This window comes from Ursus maritimus, unplaced genomic scaffold (assembly GCF_017311325.1).
Source record: "Ursus maritimus isolate PB19 unplaced genomic scaffold, ASM1731132v1 scaffold_2, whole genome shotgun sequence".
Taxonomy (NCBI): Eukaryota; Metazoa; Chordata; class Mammalia; order Carnivora; family Ursidae; genus Ursus; species Ursus maritimus.
This window is the reverse complement of record NW_024424452.1, coordinates 103,306,923-103,326,112: the sequence shown is the minus strand read 5'-3', so window position 1 is coordinate 103,326,112 and position 19,190 is coordinate 103,306,923. Positions and strand designations below refer to the sequence as shown.

General features: G+C 54.0%; 2 protein-coding genes across 2 annotated transcripts; both read left to right on the top strand.

The window, feature by feature from the left end:
* Positions 1-6,640: 6,640 nt before the first annotated feature.
* On the top strand, positions 6,641-10,398 carry GOLT1A (golgi transport 1A; the record flags this gene model as incomplete). The annotated part of the gene is made up of 4 exons (XM_008685161.2): positions 6,641-6,925; positions 7,927-8,105; positions 9,357-9,420; positions 10,055-10,398. Coding segments are annotated over 4 exons (567 nt in total), but the record flags the coding sequence as incomplete, so codon positions are not given.
* Positions 10,399-14,111: 3,713 nt separating this feature from the next.
* KISS1 (KiSS-1 metastasis suppressor) lies at positions 14,112-16,452 on the top strand. The gene is made up of 2 exons (XM_040634516.1): positions 14,112-14,214; positions 16,115-16,452. Exons 1-2 carry the CDS (start codon positions 14,112-14,114, stop codon positions 16,450-16,452), a joined length of 441 nt encoding a protein of 146 aa, XP_040490450.1.
* The last annotated feature ends 2,738 nt before the right edge of the window (positions 16,453-19,190 follow it).

The following is a 19,190-nucleotide window of genomic DNA, read 5'->3' as shown; positions in this document are numbered from 1 at the left end:
AAAATAGGCCATAGAGGTGGGAGGTCAGCTACAGGGAGACCAGTTCTGAGGTGAGAGCTGGTGGAGAACAGCAGGACAGCGGCAGTGAAGTGGTGGAAATGGTCAAGGCTGGATCAGCTCTGAGAAAATTGCTAGAAGGATTTGCTGATGGATATGGGTGTGAGAGAAGTTGAGAATCCCGCCAGTATTTTGAGCGTGAGCAATTAGAAGGGTCGAGTTGGGCGTTAGGCGCGCTGAGTCTGACGTGCTAGTAGACGTCCGGGCGAGACGTCAAGTAGGCGGTCAGGCGTGTGAGTCTGGAGTTGAAGGCCGAGGCCGGAGTTAGACAAATTTGGAAATTGCCAGCATAGAGATGGTATTTCAAACCATGAGCGTCCATGAGGTCACCTAGGGCACAGTTTCTCAGCTTCCCTACTACTGACATTTTGGAGCAGGATAATTCCTTAGGGGGGGCGGTCTGTCCTAGATGCCAGTATGTCCCTCTGCCAGTGGTGACAATGGAAAATGTCAGCAGACATTGCCAGATGTCCCCCAGGGAACAGAATCACTCCTGCCCATCCCTCCAGTTGAGAACTACTGACTTAGGGAATAAAAATCCAAGGAGAAGGGCGCTGTGGCCCGAGTCTCCCGGCAAGCCAACTATTAAGCCAAAGTGTGCTAAGTCCTACGAGAGGGAGAGATGAGGGAACCAGATTCAGGTCAGGTATTGGTGAGGGGACCAGGTTTCCCTAAGGAACCTTCAGCCCCCGAGGATGAGTATGCCTGAGGCAGATAACACATGGGAGGAAGCCGCATATACAGAGGCCTGAGGCAGGAAGGCTCATCATGGAAACAGTGATGAAGGGAAGGGAAAGGAGGGGGAGGGAAGAGGGAAGGAAGGGAGGAAGGCAGGAAGGAAGGAAGGAAGGGTGATGTGGTTAGGGTATGGTAGGGCAGGCGGATGGTGACAAGAGAGGAAGATGAACAAGCAAGTGGAGGCCCCACCATGAAGGGTCTGTAAGCCAAGGTGGGACTGGGAGGACGCTTTTAGTTGAAGCCCAGTGGGAAGCCAGCGAGGACCCTAAGCAGGGCATTAACACGGTGGGGTTGTATGCTTTCCAAGCCCCTTGAATACTGTGTGGGGAAGGGATGAGATGGGGCAGGATGGAAGCCCCAGACTAACTGGAGAATGTTGTAGAAATCCAGGAAAGAGATGATGGTGGCTTGGAATTAAGCAGAAAGGGTGGAGAGAAAGGCACCGCTTTCAGATACCTTGGGGAAGAAGAAGCAATAAAACTTAGCTGTGGGCCGCATGGTGGGGGGGGGATGGCAAGAGCAGTGGGCGGGACTCACAGATGGCCCTCGGGCTTCTGCCTCAAGCAGCTACCTGGGGGGGGGGTGACATTTGTATTCATTTGGGGAAACAGGGAAGGGCACAGGGTGAAGGAAGAAGCCCACTAGCTCAGTTTGGACCTGCTGAGGACAAGATGCCTCGGAGAGGGAAACCAAGTCAGCAGAGATGCCGAATCAGCAGCTGGATAGGAGCTTGGCAGCTCGAAGACGGCATGGGCTAGAAGGGGAAACAGTGACGTTGTTAGCACACGAGGGGTAGTTACACACGTGGGAATATGTGTGAAAGAGAAGAAGAGAAGTGAGCTTGGGCAGAAGCCCTGAGCATCTCAAACCCCAAGAGAAAGAGAAAGAAGCAGGAGCCGGCAAAGGAGGCTGGGCCAGTGTGGTCAGAGCAGCAGGATGAAAATCAAGGATATGGTGTGGTGGAAGGCAAGAGAGGGTATTTTCAGAAGGAAGTGGCCAACTGCTGGCAGCTGAGCGCCAACGTCTTTTCGTCGGATCTGGGAACACGGACGCCGTGGATGGCCAAAGCAAGCAGCTCCTGGGGACGGGCCTGGGGGTGGGAGTGAATGGCACTGGGTTGGTTAAAGGCACTTAAAATTTTTTTAAATTTTATTTATTTGAGAGAAAGAGAGCAAGAACGAGCAGGGCAGGGGGCAGGGGGAAGGGGCAGAGGGACAAACAGACTCCCTGCTGAGCAGGGAGCCCGATGGGGTGGAGGGGGTCTGATCCCAGGACCCGGAGATCATGACCTGGGCCAAAGGCAGACACTTCATCAACTGAGCCACCCAGGGACCCCTAAAAGCACTTTTTCTAGAGCCAGACAACTGGGTTCAAACCCTGGTTCTGCCACCTCCTGGCTGTGTAGCCCTGGGCAAGGACTTAATCTCTCAGTGTTTCCATTCTGTTTGGGAAATGGGACTAACAGCACAGGGGGGTTCCTACATAACCTACTTCATAGACAGTTATGAAAATTAAGTGAGTTAGTGTATGGAAAGTGCTTAGACTGTGCCTGGCACAGGTGCTCATAGCGTTAGCAGTTATCCCTGTTAATCACTGTTGTTAACCTTGAAAGCGAACTGGAAGGCTCTTTCTCCTCCCATTTCCCTCCTTCCTATTCCTATTCCTGATTCAGTCCTGAAGCCATTAGGTTGAAGGGGGGGAGGGTGCTGCCCGGAGCAGGCGTCAGAGCCCTCGCCGGCTGACAAGGGTGTTCGCACTGGGGGCAGCCGTCTGCCAGGCAGGGTGAGAGGGCATCCTGGCAGGGTTGGGGTAGGGGCTGGAGAGTAACTTTATAGTGTGTGTGTGGGGGGGGATCCCAGCAGATGCCACCTTAATCGAACGTTGGAGAAACATCAGCTCTGGCTCTTCTCCAGCAGGGGGAGCGCTGCTCCATCTGTCTGGCTCCCAGGATCCTTGGCTGCAGGCACTTCTGTCACTCCTGGTGACATGTCCCATCTCCAGCCCTCTCTGCCATGCTTGCTGCCCCGAGGAGAAGAACTTCAGGAGCGACCCCTCCCCACCCCCACCCCCACCCCGTTGGCAAAGACAAATCACGAAGCTACTGGAAGCAAGAGGCAAAGGAAGGTCTGAGGCTTGCATATGAGAAACACAGTTTGCGACGCTTTTCTATGAGGTTTTGTGTTCACAGCGCAGTTTCCCCACTGAACCCTGAAAGCAGTAGGCTGCCCCCATCACAGGAAAATTCTGGAATTGTACCAGCCCTTGAAGAAGAATGTGGGGCAGGGTGGAAAAGTAAAAGCTATGCAGGCCAGTAAATCATTGTCGCCGGAGAAAGTAGACACAGGAGACAAGACATAGTGTGAATTTGAGAAATTTATGCTCTCTCTACAAAATGAGTAAGAGGCATTTTAACAAAACAGTGAAAGCCAATAAGATACTCACATTGTGTTTCCACACAAAAACATCTACTAAAGGAGATCGAGGAGAAGGGTGTATCATCAAAATTGGAATCAATGACGTATTTTTATGGCAGGTGTAAGCTAACAACAGACACTTTTAAAAGAGGCATAAAAACTTAAAACACCTTTGCCATTCAGATAAGAGAAGCAGGGTTATGGTCTTCCTCCACAATATTCTTGTCTATATAAAATGATCATGACGAAGTAGTTGTGCTCCTAGATGCTCAATTTATTGTCTCTGAGGAGTAAAAATAAATAAATAAATCATGCAGTACGGAAAGACTATGCAACCTTCGTAAGGACCCAGAGGCTATACTCTGCTCGGAGTCCTAGGCTCTAAGATTAGCTGTAATTCGAGCAGGTGTTGCCGGGAAGTAGATGTAGGAAACCAATCCGTTTAGATCACAGAGGTTTGTCAGAAACGGGAGGAATCAGCCGTTCGTAGAAGATGGGTTCTGGGCAGCTGGACGGTGTGTTGAGAGAGAGGACGTTGCCTTGGGTCCTAACAAAATCCAGCTCTTCCAAAAGGGAGACCCAGTGAGACTGGCATTTTTCTGCACTATGAGTTAAGTGAGGTCTTGGCCTGTAATCTAAATGAGAAATCTCATCTCTGTTTTTTTAGGATTTTATTTTTAAGTAATCTCTGCACCCAACGTGGGGCTCGAACTCATGACCCTGAGATCAAGAGTCACACGCTCTAGTGACTGAACCAGCCAGGCGCCCCTAATCTCTATATTTTTAATGCTTCTTTTAAAGAAGTCCTTTGGCCTTATTTCTGTACTGAAACCGATCCCAACCCTCTTAAGATCTGCACAGTAACAGATTATGAAAAATGACCAGAGGGTAATAGTGTTGTTTTATTTTCCTTCCATTGTAAACAGAACTTAGCCGGTAAGTCTAGTCTCGAAGATTTTGTTTTTGTTTTATTTGTACAATTCTGCCCCTGAACAACCAGACTTTTTTTTTTTTAAGATTTTATTTATTTATTTGACAGAGAAAGATAGCCAGCGAGAGAGGGAACACAAGCAGGGGGAGTGGGAGAGGAAGAAGCAGGCTCCCAGCAGAGGAGCCTAATGTGGGGCTCGATCCCAGAACGCCGGGATCACGCCCTGAGCCGAGGGCAGACGCTTAACGACTGCGCCACCCAGGCGCTCCTGAACAGCCAGAGTTTTAACAGCTTTTTACAAGTATCTCTAAAAGTATGGCAATGATAACACTTTCATAGGTATTGTGAGGACTAATTCTAAGATGTTAATTAGCGACTCCAGTAAAATTTTTCTCTTTAAAAATTACCTGTATGTTCCCTTTTAAAAAATTTAGCCAACTTCAATTTCTAAAAATTAAGCCATTCTTTTAAGTTTATTATTTTTTTTAGTATACTCTACACCCAATGTGGAGCTCGAACTCACGACCCAAGTTCAAGAGTTACACCCTCCACTGACTGAGCCAGCCGGGTGCTCCTAAAAATTAAGCCATTTTTTTTTAAAGATTTTATTTATTTAGTTGACAGAGACAGCCAGCGAGAGAGGGAACACAAGCAGGGGGAGTGGGAGAGGAAGAAGCAGGCTCCCAGCGGAGGAGCCTGATGTGGGGCTCAATCCCATAATGCCGGGATCACGCCCTGAGCCGAAGGCAGGCGCTTAACGACTGTGCCACCCAGGGGCCCCTAAGCCATTTTTAATACAGTTATACATGTTGTAGTTTAAAAAGACACTCTTGCCGTACCCCCATCTACCATGTGATTTACAATAAAAAGAAAAGAAGGCATTCTAGCTATGTGAAGTAGGTCAGGTTGCAAGACTATACAACATAAGCTTGAAGTGGTATACTAGTTTCAGTAATTTTTTCAAAAGAGGCAACAGAATTCCATTTCTAATACCATCAAAAAGAATAAAATACTTAGGAACAAGCTTAACCAAGGAGGCAAAAGACTTACTGAAAACCACTAAATGTTGCTGAAGGAAGTTTTAAAAGACACGAATAAATAGAAGACACCCCGTGTTCATGGATTGTAAGATTTAATATTGTTAAGATGTCAGTACTACCCAAAGCAATCCACAGTTTCAGTGTGATTTCTATCAAAACCCCAATGGCATTTTTTGTGGAAATAGAAAAATCCATCATAAAATGCACATAGAACCTCAAGGGATCTCAAATAGTGAAAGCAATCTTGAACGAGAAGAACAAAGGTGGAGGTCTCACACTTCCTGATTTCAAAACTTAATACCAAACTACAGCCATCAGAACAGGGTGGGACTAGCATAGAGACAGACACATAGATGAAGGGGATAGAACAGAGAGCCCAGAAATAGACCCAGGCAAAGATGGTCACATGATTTTCAACAATGGTGCCAAGACCATTCGGTGGGGAAATGGCAGTCTCTTCAACAAATGATGTTGGGCAAACCGGACACCCACCCTCTTGCAAAAGAGGGAAGTCGAGCCTGTACTTTACACCGTCTGCAAAAATAAACTCAAACTTTATTTCAGCTCAAGGTAAGAGCTAAAACTATAAAGCTCTTAAAGAAAACTAGGAGAAAAGCTTCATGACACTGTAATTGACAATGATTTCTTGGATTGGATACCAAAAAGATAAGCAAGTAAGGAAAAAGTGGTTAAATTGGAGTACATCAAAACTGAAAACTTCCCTGCCTCGGAGGACACGATCAACACAGTGAAAAAGGCAGTCTATGGAATGGAAGAAAATATTTGCAAATCATATATCTGATGAGGGGTTAATATCCCTTGGGCTCGCTGGCTCTCAGCCAACTCCTGCAGCTTCAAAGATTGCCCTGAGACCTAAAGCAAAAACACACAGTACAAAGTAGGGAGGGGTGCTGTCGGTGTGGGTCCAACCTCTGCAGAACTGCCCAGCCATGGGACTGCTGTTAGAGGAAGCCTCGGGGCATGGCGGGGTGGGGGGGGGCGCACCCGAGGTGCAGCGGCAGGAGGGAAGGTGCAGAATGGGGCAACAGGTGCCGGCTAGAGGGCAGACTCCCACGTGAGCACCTTCCATTTTTCCAATCAAGCGCGAGAGGTCATCACCTGAAAACTGGGGACAGGGGCATTGACAGGAGGAAGCACACAGTGTGAAGGGTTCTCTTGGAGGGCAAACCCGTTGAGAAACTGAGCAGGACCGCTGGGCGGTGCTAAGGCTTTTCGGGGCTCATGGTCGTGAGTTGTCAGTGGCGCCCTTCTGCCTGGGTGTTGAGTTGGGCATCAGCGGCTCGCAGCTGCAGGAGGACAGCATCGGAGGGACCCGACCCTGACCGTTATCTGGCTAAGCATTTGCAGACAAGAGGAAGCAGTGAGGGGAGCGCCAGCTAGCACACAGAGCCGTGGTGAGGACAGAACACCCAGCAGTGCTCAGGTGCTAGACGTAAACCTGTGCCCACCCCCGCCTTCCGTTCTCATCCCATCGTTCCCCTCGAGCACAGAAGCGGAGATTCCTGCGTGGAAATGGACTGCCCCATCCCCCACTCCCCAGAGAGCCGCTGTCCAGTGGCGACTGGGGAAACGGCCAGCATCCCATCCTTCTCCCCAAAGCGCATCCCACCCCAACTTCCTTGCCCATTGCAGAGATCGGTGTGGGTACCACCGGCTTCGGCATCTTCTTCATCCTCTTTGGAATACTCCTGTACTTTGATTCCGTGCTCCTGGCCTTCGGAAACGTGAGTCCCCCTGCCTGTGTCCCTCCCCCACCAACCTACCTAAGGTCTCTATGGAAGGTTGGCCCCAAGTCGATTCAGATCATGCCCTTCCAGGGGTCAGCCCGGGCAGGTGACGGTGGTTGGGGTGCCCAGTGAGGCGTGCTGGGCACGGAGAATCCAAGCTCTGGGTGAGGGCCTGCAGCTACCAAGATGACTCAGCCACCATCCCTGCCACCAGGATCCCCCCCATCTAGGGATAGGGACATAATGCGAACATCCGTGACTGGGAAGAAAGGCAGGGGCAGCCATAAAGTCACAGTAAGATAAGCACATTGAATATAAAACAAGGTACCTGGGGGAAAGAAAGCACGTCCAACTGCAGAAGGATGGAAAGGCATTTGGAAAGGAAATAGGTGTGAAGGGGGATGAAGCACTTTGAGGCGGATGGAGTAGCGAGAGAAAAGGTTTGGAGAAGGGGAGAGAAGGCATGGAACGTTCTGGAAGAAAGCCAGAGAGTTCAATTTGATGGACACCTAGGCATTCCTAAGAGACCATTAGGAACCAAGCTGAAGACAGTGACCGGGCCAGACAGTGGAGCCCCGAGGGCTCCATGTGACTCCGGATATGGCTGCCTAACCTATTTCTTACACCTCAGGGTTCAGCTCTGTACAATGGGCAGACTCTATTATCCCACCCGCCTTGCGAGCTGTGATGAGAAATGAAGTCATACACGAAAAAGTACTTGGGATCCAAGAAGTTGGGTTGAATTGGGTGAGCCACTGGAGACCAAAGTTCTCCTTGTTCCTCCGCCTGTCGCTGGGCAGCTCCGTTCCGAACAAGCAGAAATGGCTCAAGGCTCTGGGAGGTGGCCCCAGGGCGGGGTCACCCTCTCTGATGTGTCCCTCCCCGAAGAGCTAGCAAGGCCTGCCCCATGCCTGACGCGGGGCACCAGGCCTGGCCCCTGCCTCCCTGGGGGGGGTGGTGTGTTTGCTCTCATGCTTCTCTCCCTCCCTCCCCCGCAGCTGCTGTTCCTGACCGGCCTCTTGTTCATCATCGGCCTGAGGAAGACGTTTTCCTTCTTCTTCCAGAGGCACAAGCTCAAGGGGACCAGCTTCTTCCTGGGGGGGGTAGTCATTGTGCTCCTGCGTTGGCCCCTCCTGGGCATGTTCCTGGAGACCTATGGATTCTTTAGCCTCTTCAAGTGAGTGCCGCCTCTTCCCCCGGACCTCTGAGTAGCTGAGAGCACCCCAGGTTTGGGCAGCACAACCAGCAGGGGGTGCAGAAGCCGGGACTTCATCCTGCAGAGGGGAGCCTTGGAAGGGTTGAAAGGGCAGGAGGGGCACCAGGCAGACACTTGGAAAGGCCCCTCCAACAGTAGGATGAAGGACAAATTGGAGGGATTGGCCCATCCATCAGCAAACATGGAGCACCTGCTGTGTGCCTGGCACTGTGCCTGCCCCCAGGGAGGAGAGACACAGGGCCTGCCTTCAAGTCGAACAACCCAGCAGGGAGGAAGGGCAGGGAACTAGCCTCTGCCTGGCCCCTCCTATGCCCCAAGCACGCCCACCATCCTCAGCTCACTTTGTGATCTCTACGACCCGCTGCAGGACTGCTCTCTGCAGATGACGGAAGCAGCTCAGAGAGGCTGCCCCCTGCCCGGGCTCTCACAGATAGTATGCCGAGGATCCGGACTGGACCCAGCTGTGCCCGGCTGCTGGCCCCACATCCCATGGCCTGGCCTGCTGAAAAGTGAATCGGAAGTCTGCAAAGATGTGTGGCCACCGCCAGGGCCAGGGGAGGGGTCCTAGAGGAAGCAGGGCCCAAGACAGGCCCTGGGGACAGGCAGGCTTTAAGAGGAGACTGGAGGGTGTTTAAGGAGAAGAAAGGAAAGGATGCCAGGGTGTCTCTGATAAGAGTGGGGGTGTGCCAAGAGCAAAGGGTGGCTCCACGCACGAGATGCCGAGGCGAAAGGGAAAATCGGTAGGAGCACAGGCTCCTCCAGCCGCCCAAGCCTGGAGCCCAGGAGGCCTGCGGCAGGTGGTCCGCACCCAACCTAGGGCGGTGAAGACGGTCACAGTAATACAAACAGAAGCTCCCCCAACAGTTCTTCGTATAAAGCCCTGTGGTGTAGACACTATTATTATTAACGCCATTGACAGCTGCAAACTGAGATTCAGAGAAGTGAAGGAATTTGCCCAAGTTTATACAGCACCAGGAAGTGGTAGAGCCAAGATGTGAACCCAAGGAGCCTGACCCCAGCCCCTTTATTCTTAAGCTCTCCACGTGGTTGCCTCCCCCAACCAGGGGTGCAGAACCAAGCCTGCTCCCAGTGCCCAGGGGCCCGCTTTCTTGGGAACCAAAGCTGGAGCCTTTGGGTGGACCTCAGCCTGGACGCCCTCTCCCCTCTCCCCCAAGGCCATCGCTGACCCCTCTCCCCACCCTCTGCTCCTAGGGGCTTTTTCCCTGTCGTCTTTGGCTTCCTGGGCAATGCCTCCAACATCCCCTACCTGAGTGCGGTAAGTGGGTGATGCTTGTGGCTTGGGGATGCTGCCTTGGGGTGGGGGTGGGGGGTCCCTGGTGAGACTGCTGCCCCCACATCCCCCCTCAAGCCCCTTTCCCCAGGTTGGCCAGCCTCAGCATCCCTTCCCGTCCCCACACCGTCTCCATCTGACAAGAGCAGCTGAGGAGAGGGGCCCCGGGAGCATTGTGCCTGAGGCCTGAGTATAGAGGAAAGTGGCTATTCGTAGCTCCTTATTAGAGCCAAAGAAACAGAGAGTCTAGGCGACCCAGCCAGAAAGTGCCAGAGATTTCTGGGGAGGATGCTGAGCCAGCCTCAGGCGTGGAGAGGATGGATGACAGCCAATGACGGCAGCAGCGGGGGGCAGATTCCGTCCTCTCCTTGGGGCAGGTGTGGGGCAGTGGTCCCCAGCCGCCACCCCACCCTTTCTCTAAAGGATATTTTCTGACAGAACGGGAGCTCCTTGAGAAGCTCGGGGAGGGCCTGCAGCCAGCTGGCTCAGCCCGTGCCCCCTCTCCCTATCTGCTCTTGGCACCGCTCCCAGCTCTAAAGGCCCGTTCCGCAATAACCTAGATAGATGCGGGGTGTGCTCCTCATTCTTTGTCTGAAGTAATGATTCCTGGCTCCCACAGCTGTTCCGGAGGCTTCAGGGCACCAGATCAATGGTCTGAACAGCAGAGATGAGCTCCTTGAACTTGGGTCATTGGTTGAGGGGGCTGGAAAGGAAATGGGGGCTGCCCCCACCCTGCACTGACTCATCTCCCGCCTCATACCCAGACCTCTCCAAGTCCAGAAGGAGGATGGAATTGAATGACTGACCACAAATCCCCAAGTCAACTCAAAAGGCTGTCGGCACGGCTGGGAGCGGAGATCCGGGGGTGGGGGCGGGGGGGCCCACGGAGACCGGACTGGGACTGGTATCACATCCTGCCCTGTATTTATGGGAGGAAAGCAAAGATTAAATCCCCAAGCTGTGTGTCTGAGACTCAAAGTCACTGTCTCCAGCCTGTCGAGTGCAGTCCCCGATTCAGGGCAGGCTGACAACACAGCACTCCACGGAGTGAGGGGCCGGCCTGCTCTCGGAGGCTATCATTCTTATCCTGGTGGTTAACAGTCCTAATGAGTGAGATGATATGTTTGTAAAGCCTTCTTAGCAGTAGGCATCAGACAAGTGATGGGTATTAATCCTGCAAACTGTGGGAAATGCTACTCAACCATTCATTAGGCGGGTGTGGGCACAGTACACCCACCAGATAGCCCCTGTGCTGAGAGAGCTTTCCTGTCTGAGGGTGGAGACATCGCCCCTGCCTTCAGAGAGCCCCAGTCTGATGGAGGAGACATTCTTGGTCCTGGGGAGCCCCACCGCCCAGGGTAAAGAGTGGTCTCGCAGGGCCAGGAAGGAAACATTTAGTCACTATCTGTGAGGCCCTCGGTGTCCATGCTGAGCACGGGAGTGGGGGCTGAGGGTGCAAACGGAAGCCCGCCACTGCCGTCAGAGCCAAGTACTCGGTGATCACAAAGCAGTGTGGTCATGAGACGTGCAGGGGGGCCCGGGAGCCCCGTTGTCATGTGCTGTACATGGAGGCCAGCTCTCTGGGTGTCCCCGGGCACTTCCCAGGGACACCCGCATTCTAGAGCTGCCACTTCATTTTGCTTTCTTAGTCCTCCAGGTCAGACTGTGCCTTTCTCTCCCTTCCGCCCCCTTCATTACGTTCCCTTCACACGGGTGCTCTTGCGCCTCTTGTCTGGAGGACAAGAGCCCCCCTACCCGTTCCCCCTCAGATCGTCCACGTCCGTGTCATTCGGAGCAGAATGGGTCTCCAGCTAAGTGAGTCTGGGGCGGAAGGGGGTGAGGAGGTGGGAATCAGAGTCAGCCTTGGAGGGCTTCTGGAGGGGGAAAAAGAGGCTGATTTCAGTCACGAGAGCCAGGTGGTGGGAGGCCGCGCAAACACTGTGCTCTGAGGGGTCTGAGGGGGGGAGGAGGCAGAGGTGGGCCTGTGCCTGGAGACGTCACCTTGGGCTTTATAAAAGGGACGTGACCAGGCCCCTGGTGAGCCCGGCTCCCCTCTCTGTGGGTGCTCAGCAACCCAAGTAGCGCCTGGAGACCCCACGGAGCTCCGAGCCCGCCGGACAGAGCCCAGGTAGGTGCACGGGGGCAGCCACCCCTGGAGAGGGGTCTGCGCAGCCCCAGGGAGGACCCCCAGGGAGGAGCAGGCATTTCCTTCTACGACTGACAGACCTATCCCAGACAGGCAAAGGGGGTGCTGGTCTTTCCTGATTATCAGGTTGGCCAGAGGATTCCGGAATGTCTCAGTGAATACCCTGACTCGCACTTAGGAAACCAGGACCTTGAGGATCCCTTACAGTGGAAGGAATAAAAGCAGCGAGTGAGCTCTGGCTGCGATGAGAGGCCACAGAAGCTTTTGGAGGGAGCTGGGGAACCCCTCAGGGCTCAGGGGCTTCATAGGACTCCTCCAAGCGGCTCCCCCAGCGTGTGGATGGCAAGTACAAACCTAACGAAAGAGCCCCTATGCGCCCTGGTAGCCGCCTGCACTAAGAACTGGGGGTTACCCCAGGAAGGAAGCCCCCTCACTTCAAAAGCTTTCCCACCGCGCCTGGAATCTATTACCCATTAGCTATAAAGCCTGGGGCGGGGGCACAAAAATTGCCCACAGCAGGTCAGCCTCTCCAGGCCTCGTGAAAGGTTCTTTTTCCAAACAATTCAACTCTTCCACACGTGTTAAATGCTTCTGTGCTGGGAAGTGAAAAGAGTTGGGGGGTGGGGTGGTGGTGGTGGTGGTGGTGGTGGTGGTGTGTGTGTGTGTGTGTGTGTGTGCTCACCTGGCCAGGTGGTAAGTGCTATCTGTGAGGCGGAGGTGTTACCGGTGGGAGGAGCTTGGAAGAAGGAACACTAACCTTCTAACCACACCGCCTGCCCACCCCCCACCTTCCCCACTCAGCACCCTGCTTCTGCAGAGCAGCCAGAATGTTCCATCCGAAATGCAACGCACATGCCCCCTCAGGCTCTGCCTACTCTGGGATAAAGCCCCCCTGTACCCCTCCTCCAGCTTCACCACTGTCTCTGTCTCTAGCCAAACTCTGCCCTCCCCGCAGGCTGGGGGGCCTGTGGTCCCCGCCCCGCCCGGCCCCTGCTGGCCCGCTCCAGCGCCCCCTGCTGGAAATGCCTGCCTTAATCCTGTGTTCCTGCCGCTGATCAGTGCTCAGAAACTCGGCTACCCCCCCGCCGCCCCGTGGCAAACCCGCCTGCCCCGCTCCAGAATGAGCTCCCATGGGCTCCCACAGCTCCCTGGGGACCCACACGCCTCCAGCCTTTCATTTCCGGTGTTATTTTGAAATGGTCGGCTAAGAAGCCTCAATTTCTTGAGCTAGATCTTGGGGAGGTGCTGGAAACAAGCAACCCTGTGTCTTCGTACACCTGCGCCCCCCCTAGCACCTACCACAGCACCTAGTGGGTGCTGTGATCGACAATGACCTCTGAACTAACCTGGAGCCTGTGCGTTCATGGTCTGAAGCCAGAAAAGAAATGGTTGCTCTCTCTAGTGAACTGATCCCGCCTCTCCTCTTCAGAGTAGGTGCAGAAAGCCTGGTCTGGGTTTCAGAACGTCATCGAGTCAAAGTCTGTAAGGAAAAGTGACTATCAGAGGGGATAGTCGGGGACCAGTCTGATGCAATGCTCTTATTCACAGAGTACCAATCTGGTCAAGAGATGGGGGTAACTTGCTCCCACCTCCCAGGGAGCGGGGCAGAACTGGGGCCAGACTTGAGTGTTCTTGGTCCCATTCAGGAGTCTTCCTCTCTGCCCTGTGCCCAAGTCCTGGATAAGAATGGGGGTGGGGCAAGAACAAAGGTATGGATGGGGCTGAGCAGTCATTAGCAGCTGATGGGCGCCCATGACCGCTCCTCCCACCTGCTCCCCTGGATCACAGAGGCTCTGTCAACACCCTTTTGTCCAGCCTTTGGACCTGCCTCCCCATCAGTTTGTCCTTACTCATGTTTGTTGGACAATCTCAAAGTACCTGATGACTTCTTCAAAGAGAAATTCGACTTGAGAGCTGGAAGGGCTGGAGTGGGGGCGGGGCCTGAGGGGGAAGGCAGCTCCCATCTCAGCAGCCAAAATCACGAGGTCAATTCAATTCATATTTTCTTGGAGCCCACGAAGAATAGAATAAGGAGACAACTGATCCAATTAATCGAAGGAGGTTTTTTCTCTTCCTTGTCTTACAGGCAATAAGACAATTCGATGACAGTCCTCAAGGCTGTAAAGAGTTATGAGAGAGAACAAGATGATTGCCTCTTTCTTCCTTTTTTCTTGAAAAACGAAAGAAATGAAGTCTCTGTTGCAGCAGAAGGGAGTGGGCCAGGTTGGGGAAAGCGCTGTCTAAGGGGAGAGTTGGGCACAGGAAGGGCAAGATATATGCAGAGCCCCACATGGAGCTCCCAGGCTCCAAAAAATCTCTGGACCTCAGCGTGCTCCACTCAGTGGAGCTCCTTGCCCTGCTTGACTTCACCGCCCCCCCCCCCACTGCCACACACTGCCCTTCACTCTCCTCTCCACGCTGGGCTCTGCCCCAGCATCCAGCCCTCACCGTGCACCTGGCTTAGTCCCCTCCCCCTCCCTCTGTCTCAGCCTCAGGACACTGCCAGGACCGGTGCCTTCTCACCACGATGATGAACTCGCTGGTTTCTTGGCAGCTGATGATTTTCCTCTGTGCCACCTCGTTGAGGGAGACATTTGAAAAGCTGGCACCCATGGAGAATCCTAGACCGACAGGTATGCGTTGTCTGGAAGAAGGGTGGGAGTTGTTGCAAAATGAGTCACCATATTTTTCAGAGCGAAGCTAGTCTGTCAATGTTCACACCATATTTAATGAGAACCTAAGACTAGCACATGCAACTTTTTGGGGGCCCCATTAATCTTGCAAGTAAGGGATGGCTTACTGCCCTTTCTGGGCGTCAGTAGGCTCACCCAGGTTCAGGTGCTTGTTAACCACGGAGCTCCTTCATGGTCTTCTCACACTGTTCTCTGCTCTACGCCAACCACCCATCTGAGCAGATCCATTGGGAAGGAATTTACTATGCAAGTTTCCTTCAGTGGTGATCTCAGGCCCTTTGTGGGGAATTGGGGAGGGGGGGAAGGACAGATCCTTATTACCTGTCCACCTTGTGAGTTCATTGTGCAACTGATCAGCTGGAGAAAGCAAGCCCCAAAGAGGTAAAGAAACCTCCCCAAAGTCAACCAATGCTGGAGCAGCCCAGCAGGTGCAGGAGCTGCCAGGAGTGTGTCTCTGAGGGGCACAAGCCAGTCCCCGAGACAGGAGTTGTGGGTTTGACACTGCTTGGTGGTCAGTTTCCCCGGCAAACTAGCACGTGGCTTAGCCTCTCCTGCCCGCAGTTCTTCTAGCTCTGGAACTCGGAGCGCACCCTCTCCACGGAGGATATCATCAAGCCCGTAAGCTATCCCAGGGCAAAGAGAACAGGGCCCCGCATGTCCTTTGCCAAGAGTGTCCTGGGATCAGGTATTCTTTCTCGACTGAAGGAGGCTCCCCCAGAGAAGAACCTCACCGCAGCTCCAGGGACATTGAACAGAAAGACCTGTTGGCTCTTTCCGGCAAATGGCTTTAGGTGAGGCCACAAATAGCTTGAGCAGCAATCCTGCAGGGATGAGGGGCTTCACCGGGAAGGAAGCCATCATCCCCCCCTGCGTCAGGCAGGCCTTAAGCAAGGCAGGAGGAGCCTTCCAGGAAGATTAGCATTAACTCTGAACCACGCGCACACTCCTCTTCTCCGAGGTATGCCAAGGCATTGAGGAGCAGGGCCCAAAGCCAGCTACCCCCTCAACACACACCCACTCACACACCAGGCCTCGTTTCCACTAATCTCGTGCCACAGTTGGCTGGGGTTCTTGTCTACTCCGAGCTAGTCGCACTATTTTACTGCCAAAAATTAGAGTGAACTTAACAAGCCTTTTGCATGTGAAGTGCATTCCAAATTAGCCTTGTTAGCCCTCAGCGTGAAGGGGAGAGATTATACACAGTGGGGGAGGTGAGCAGGTTAAGGTGACCCAGATAATTTCCCATTCTTCGCGGAGTCCTCCTGTAGCTTCCTAGGGGTCACAGTAATTGCGGAGGGGTGTGGGACACAGTGGTCCTCGTTCTACTCTCGTTTCTGTAACTACAAGCTGTTCATTCGCTTTTATGTCTTTAACAAGCATTTGAGGCTCTACCGCACGCAGGTCACTGTCTCAAGCTAGAGCTGAATGCACGCGGCTCCCAACAGCCCCCAGGAGCTCAGTCCCATGCCGGAGCCTGATGCAGAGACAGGATGGAGGGCCAGGCAGGGAGCCAAGAAGAGCAGCAAAGCTGAGTGTCCAGCAAATAAGGCAGGCTTATTTCCAAGCTCTACCCTGTTTGCTTCCCAAAAGGAAGTGATTTAATATAAAAGATGTTTAAGATCATCCTGAAGACCTTTGAAACCAAAGCTAGGTTGAAAGAGAGGGAACCAATGGCTTAACCATCTGAGCTAAGATGCTCCTGGTGGTGCCCGCTTTGGGCTCTGGGCTTCCTAGAGGTCAAGGAAAGGGAAGCACAGGATGGGGATGGGAGCAGGTGTTCCAAAGCCGTCTCTCCTGGGCCCTGGCCTCACCGCAGCCTCTCTCTGCGGCTCTGTCCTAGGCCAGCGGCTCGGACCCCAGGCCCTCCTGGCCCCGTGGGAGCAGAGCCCTCGGTGCGCGGAGAGAAAGCCCACCGGCGCCCGGCCCAGCCTGCGGGGGCCCTCGCTGTGCCCGCCTCCCGAGAGCCCTGCGGGGCCCCAGCGGCCAGGCCTGTGCGCCCCCCGCAGCCGCCTGATCCCCGCCCCCCGGGGCGCGGTGCTGGTGCAGCGGGAAAAGGACCTGTCGGCCTACAACTGGAACTCCTTCGGCCTGCGCTACGGCAAGCGGCAGACTGCGCCTCCTGCAAGGCTCGGCCGGGGCCCTCCTGCAAGGCTCGGTCGGGGCGCTGGGCGTGGCTGAGCGCGACGTGCGGGACAGTGAACTTCAAACCCGGACCAGGGAGCCGGGTTTGCGGGGGAGCGAGAGCGGGGGCCGGCGGGGGGGTTGGTAAGGCAGTGGGAGGGCGACTGGAGTCTCTGTCCTGAAGTAATAAAGGGAATGCTGCCGACACACCCTGGAGTGACTTGTGGCTAATTTTTGCAAGCAGCGCAGATGAGATTGTTTTCCTTCTCTCCTCAATTGGATCTTTTGCTGATTTTACGACAGCTTTTAGTGTTATCAAGCACAGACAACCGTGCTTTTCAAACTAGAGATGGGAAGGACCAGATTGTTTTTCCCCAGTCTGGGGCAGATCAATACTGATAAACACACACACAGTGAATCACTAAAAAACTGAAAAATGTAAAAGTAATTAAAGAGAAACCCAAACTGGATGTTGCTTCAGTGTTTCAGCAATATCAAACTTCTATGAAAATTTCTGAGGCCGTCCTCTTCATTCCTGGGCTTCTCTCACTGCCCACAGGTTACAGTATTTTGCAGAGGGGCGGGAGCCTCGGCCCACACTCTTGAGAAGCACCATCTAGGCCTGGGGGAGACAGCGTCAGTACCTTCCCCTTTCCCAGGGAAGCGCACAGCCAGTTGGACAGTTTGATCTGGAAGATGATGCCAACCGCTGCCCTGTCCAATGAAGTTTAAAGATCACCGCAGCCCCACAGTCAGACCTCTGCTGGGCGCTCAGACCGGAGGCCCTGACACCCCACTCTCATGCAAGGGGCATCCCCTCCCCCCCAGGGAAAGCCCTTGATGGATCCAGGTCTTCCCGTGTATCTCTTTTCTGCAACCTTGGGCTCACCCAGAGGGCGGGGCATGTGGTAGCCGCGTTTTCACAGGTGGGAACCCTGAGGGTCAGAAAGATACATAACCCCCTGAAGGCACACAGGCTCCCAACACCAGCCTGGCTCCCCGGCTTCACAATCCACCTGAGAAGGAAGGGTTTCCATCTGAGTCAGCTGTGCTGGACTTCAGGAAAGGTCAGTCTGCCTTGTGGGGACATTCTCGGAGGCCCCCAAGAGCTGGGGTGTCGGTTGCTGTAGTAAGAAGTAGAGGCTTGTCCGTAGGGAAACTGAGAGGAAATCCACCCCTCCGCCCACAGGAAAACCCAGCCCTATTTGGCAGCCTGCAGCTACTCCCACCCTGCCTGGTCTAGGATGGAAATGCTCTTTCCCAGAAGGATTATGGGGCCACCGCCATCCCGTGAAGTGCCACAGTGTTCCACCCATTACACAAACCAGGACTGCGCTGAATGAAGGCGGATGTGTTGCTATGGCAATGAGATAGGCTGCCATGGGAACAGGACAACCGGCCCCACCCCCATCGCTACCCTGAACCGGTCCTCCAGGATCTTTCAAATTACCGCTCCCGCTGTGAGCTCCTGTCCTAGCGTGACAGCGGGCTGCTGCGGAGATCGGGAAAGCTCTTCCTCCCCCAGACCGCCTGGGGCGCGTCTCTGTGCCTCTGGGAGAGGAGTCCTAAACACGACACCTGTCTGATAAGTGAGCTATTATTCTACTCCCTGACCCGGTCCTTTCTCTGATGAAGACCGTGGATGGGAAGAGGCTGAGGAGTCTCTGAAACGTGCTTGGCAGCCCAGTTTTACAAGATTCCCTGCGACCACCGCCCCCCCATCCTTCCTCACAGCCTTAAGTTTAGACAGGAGATAGGAGCACACACACTGCTTCAGGGAGAGGTTCTCTCCTACGAGAAGCAAGCCTGTCTGTGCGGGAGAGGGCGTGTGTAAGGAGTAACCATGAGAACCGCATGCACGCTCGTACACACGTGTCTGTGTGACCCTGTGGTGTGGGCCCCTGGAACTACATTTCAGGCTTTATCGAGTGCCCTCCAGGATGTCCGCTTCAGCAGGCAGCAGGAGGGGAGCTGGTCCCCTGCTTCTTGCCCCAGGACTGCTGCCTGGAACACTCTGGGCTTTCCAGTTCTTGGCCTTGTATCTTGGGACAAAGGGATCTCTGGTTTCGCGGGACTCCCGGCCTGACTCGGCTCCCTAGGTTGGAGGGAAGGTTCAATGCAGTTTGGAGGCTGCGAGGGGCTATACATGCTCCTGGACCCAGGGGCTCCCATCTGCCTCTCCAGACTTGCTGGGTGAGCTCGGATAGCCAGGGCATGGGAGCCCACAGACTTGGAGCTAAGGCTGCCTGGGGGCACTCAGACCCACTCCTTCCTGGGGTCTCCCGACAGTCCCCAAGGGATGAAGAATCAGGAAGGTCTGGGCATCCCTCACTGGAGGAAGGGAAAGAGGGAGGGTCTCTTCCCAAGTTCCACCCCTTTTGGGAAGTCTGTTAGAATAGCTGGTCTCACATCTGTGTGGAAAGGAATAAGGGGATAGGGACGCTTCTGCCTCAAGCATCACTCTTCGAACACTAACAAGAAATGTGTGAGTATCTGCCGTGTGCCAAGCTGGCCACGTCATCCTCACAACAATTGCACGAGCTGGGCAACATTCTCCCCATTGGACAAAAGAGAAAAACTGGGGGTCGCCTGGGTGGCTCAGTCGGTTGGGCGTCTGCCCTTCAGCTCAGGTCATGATCCCAGGGTCCTGGGATGGAGCCCCACATCGGGCTCCCTGCTCAGTGGGGAGCCTGCTTCTCCCTCTGCCTCTCCCCCTCCCCCACCCCTATCTCTTGAGCTTGCTCGCTCTCTCTCTCACTCTCTCTCAAATAGATGGATAAACTCTTAAAAAAAAA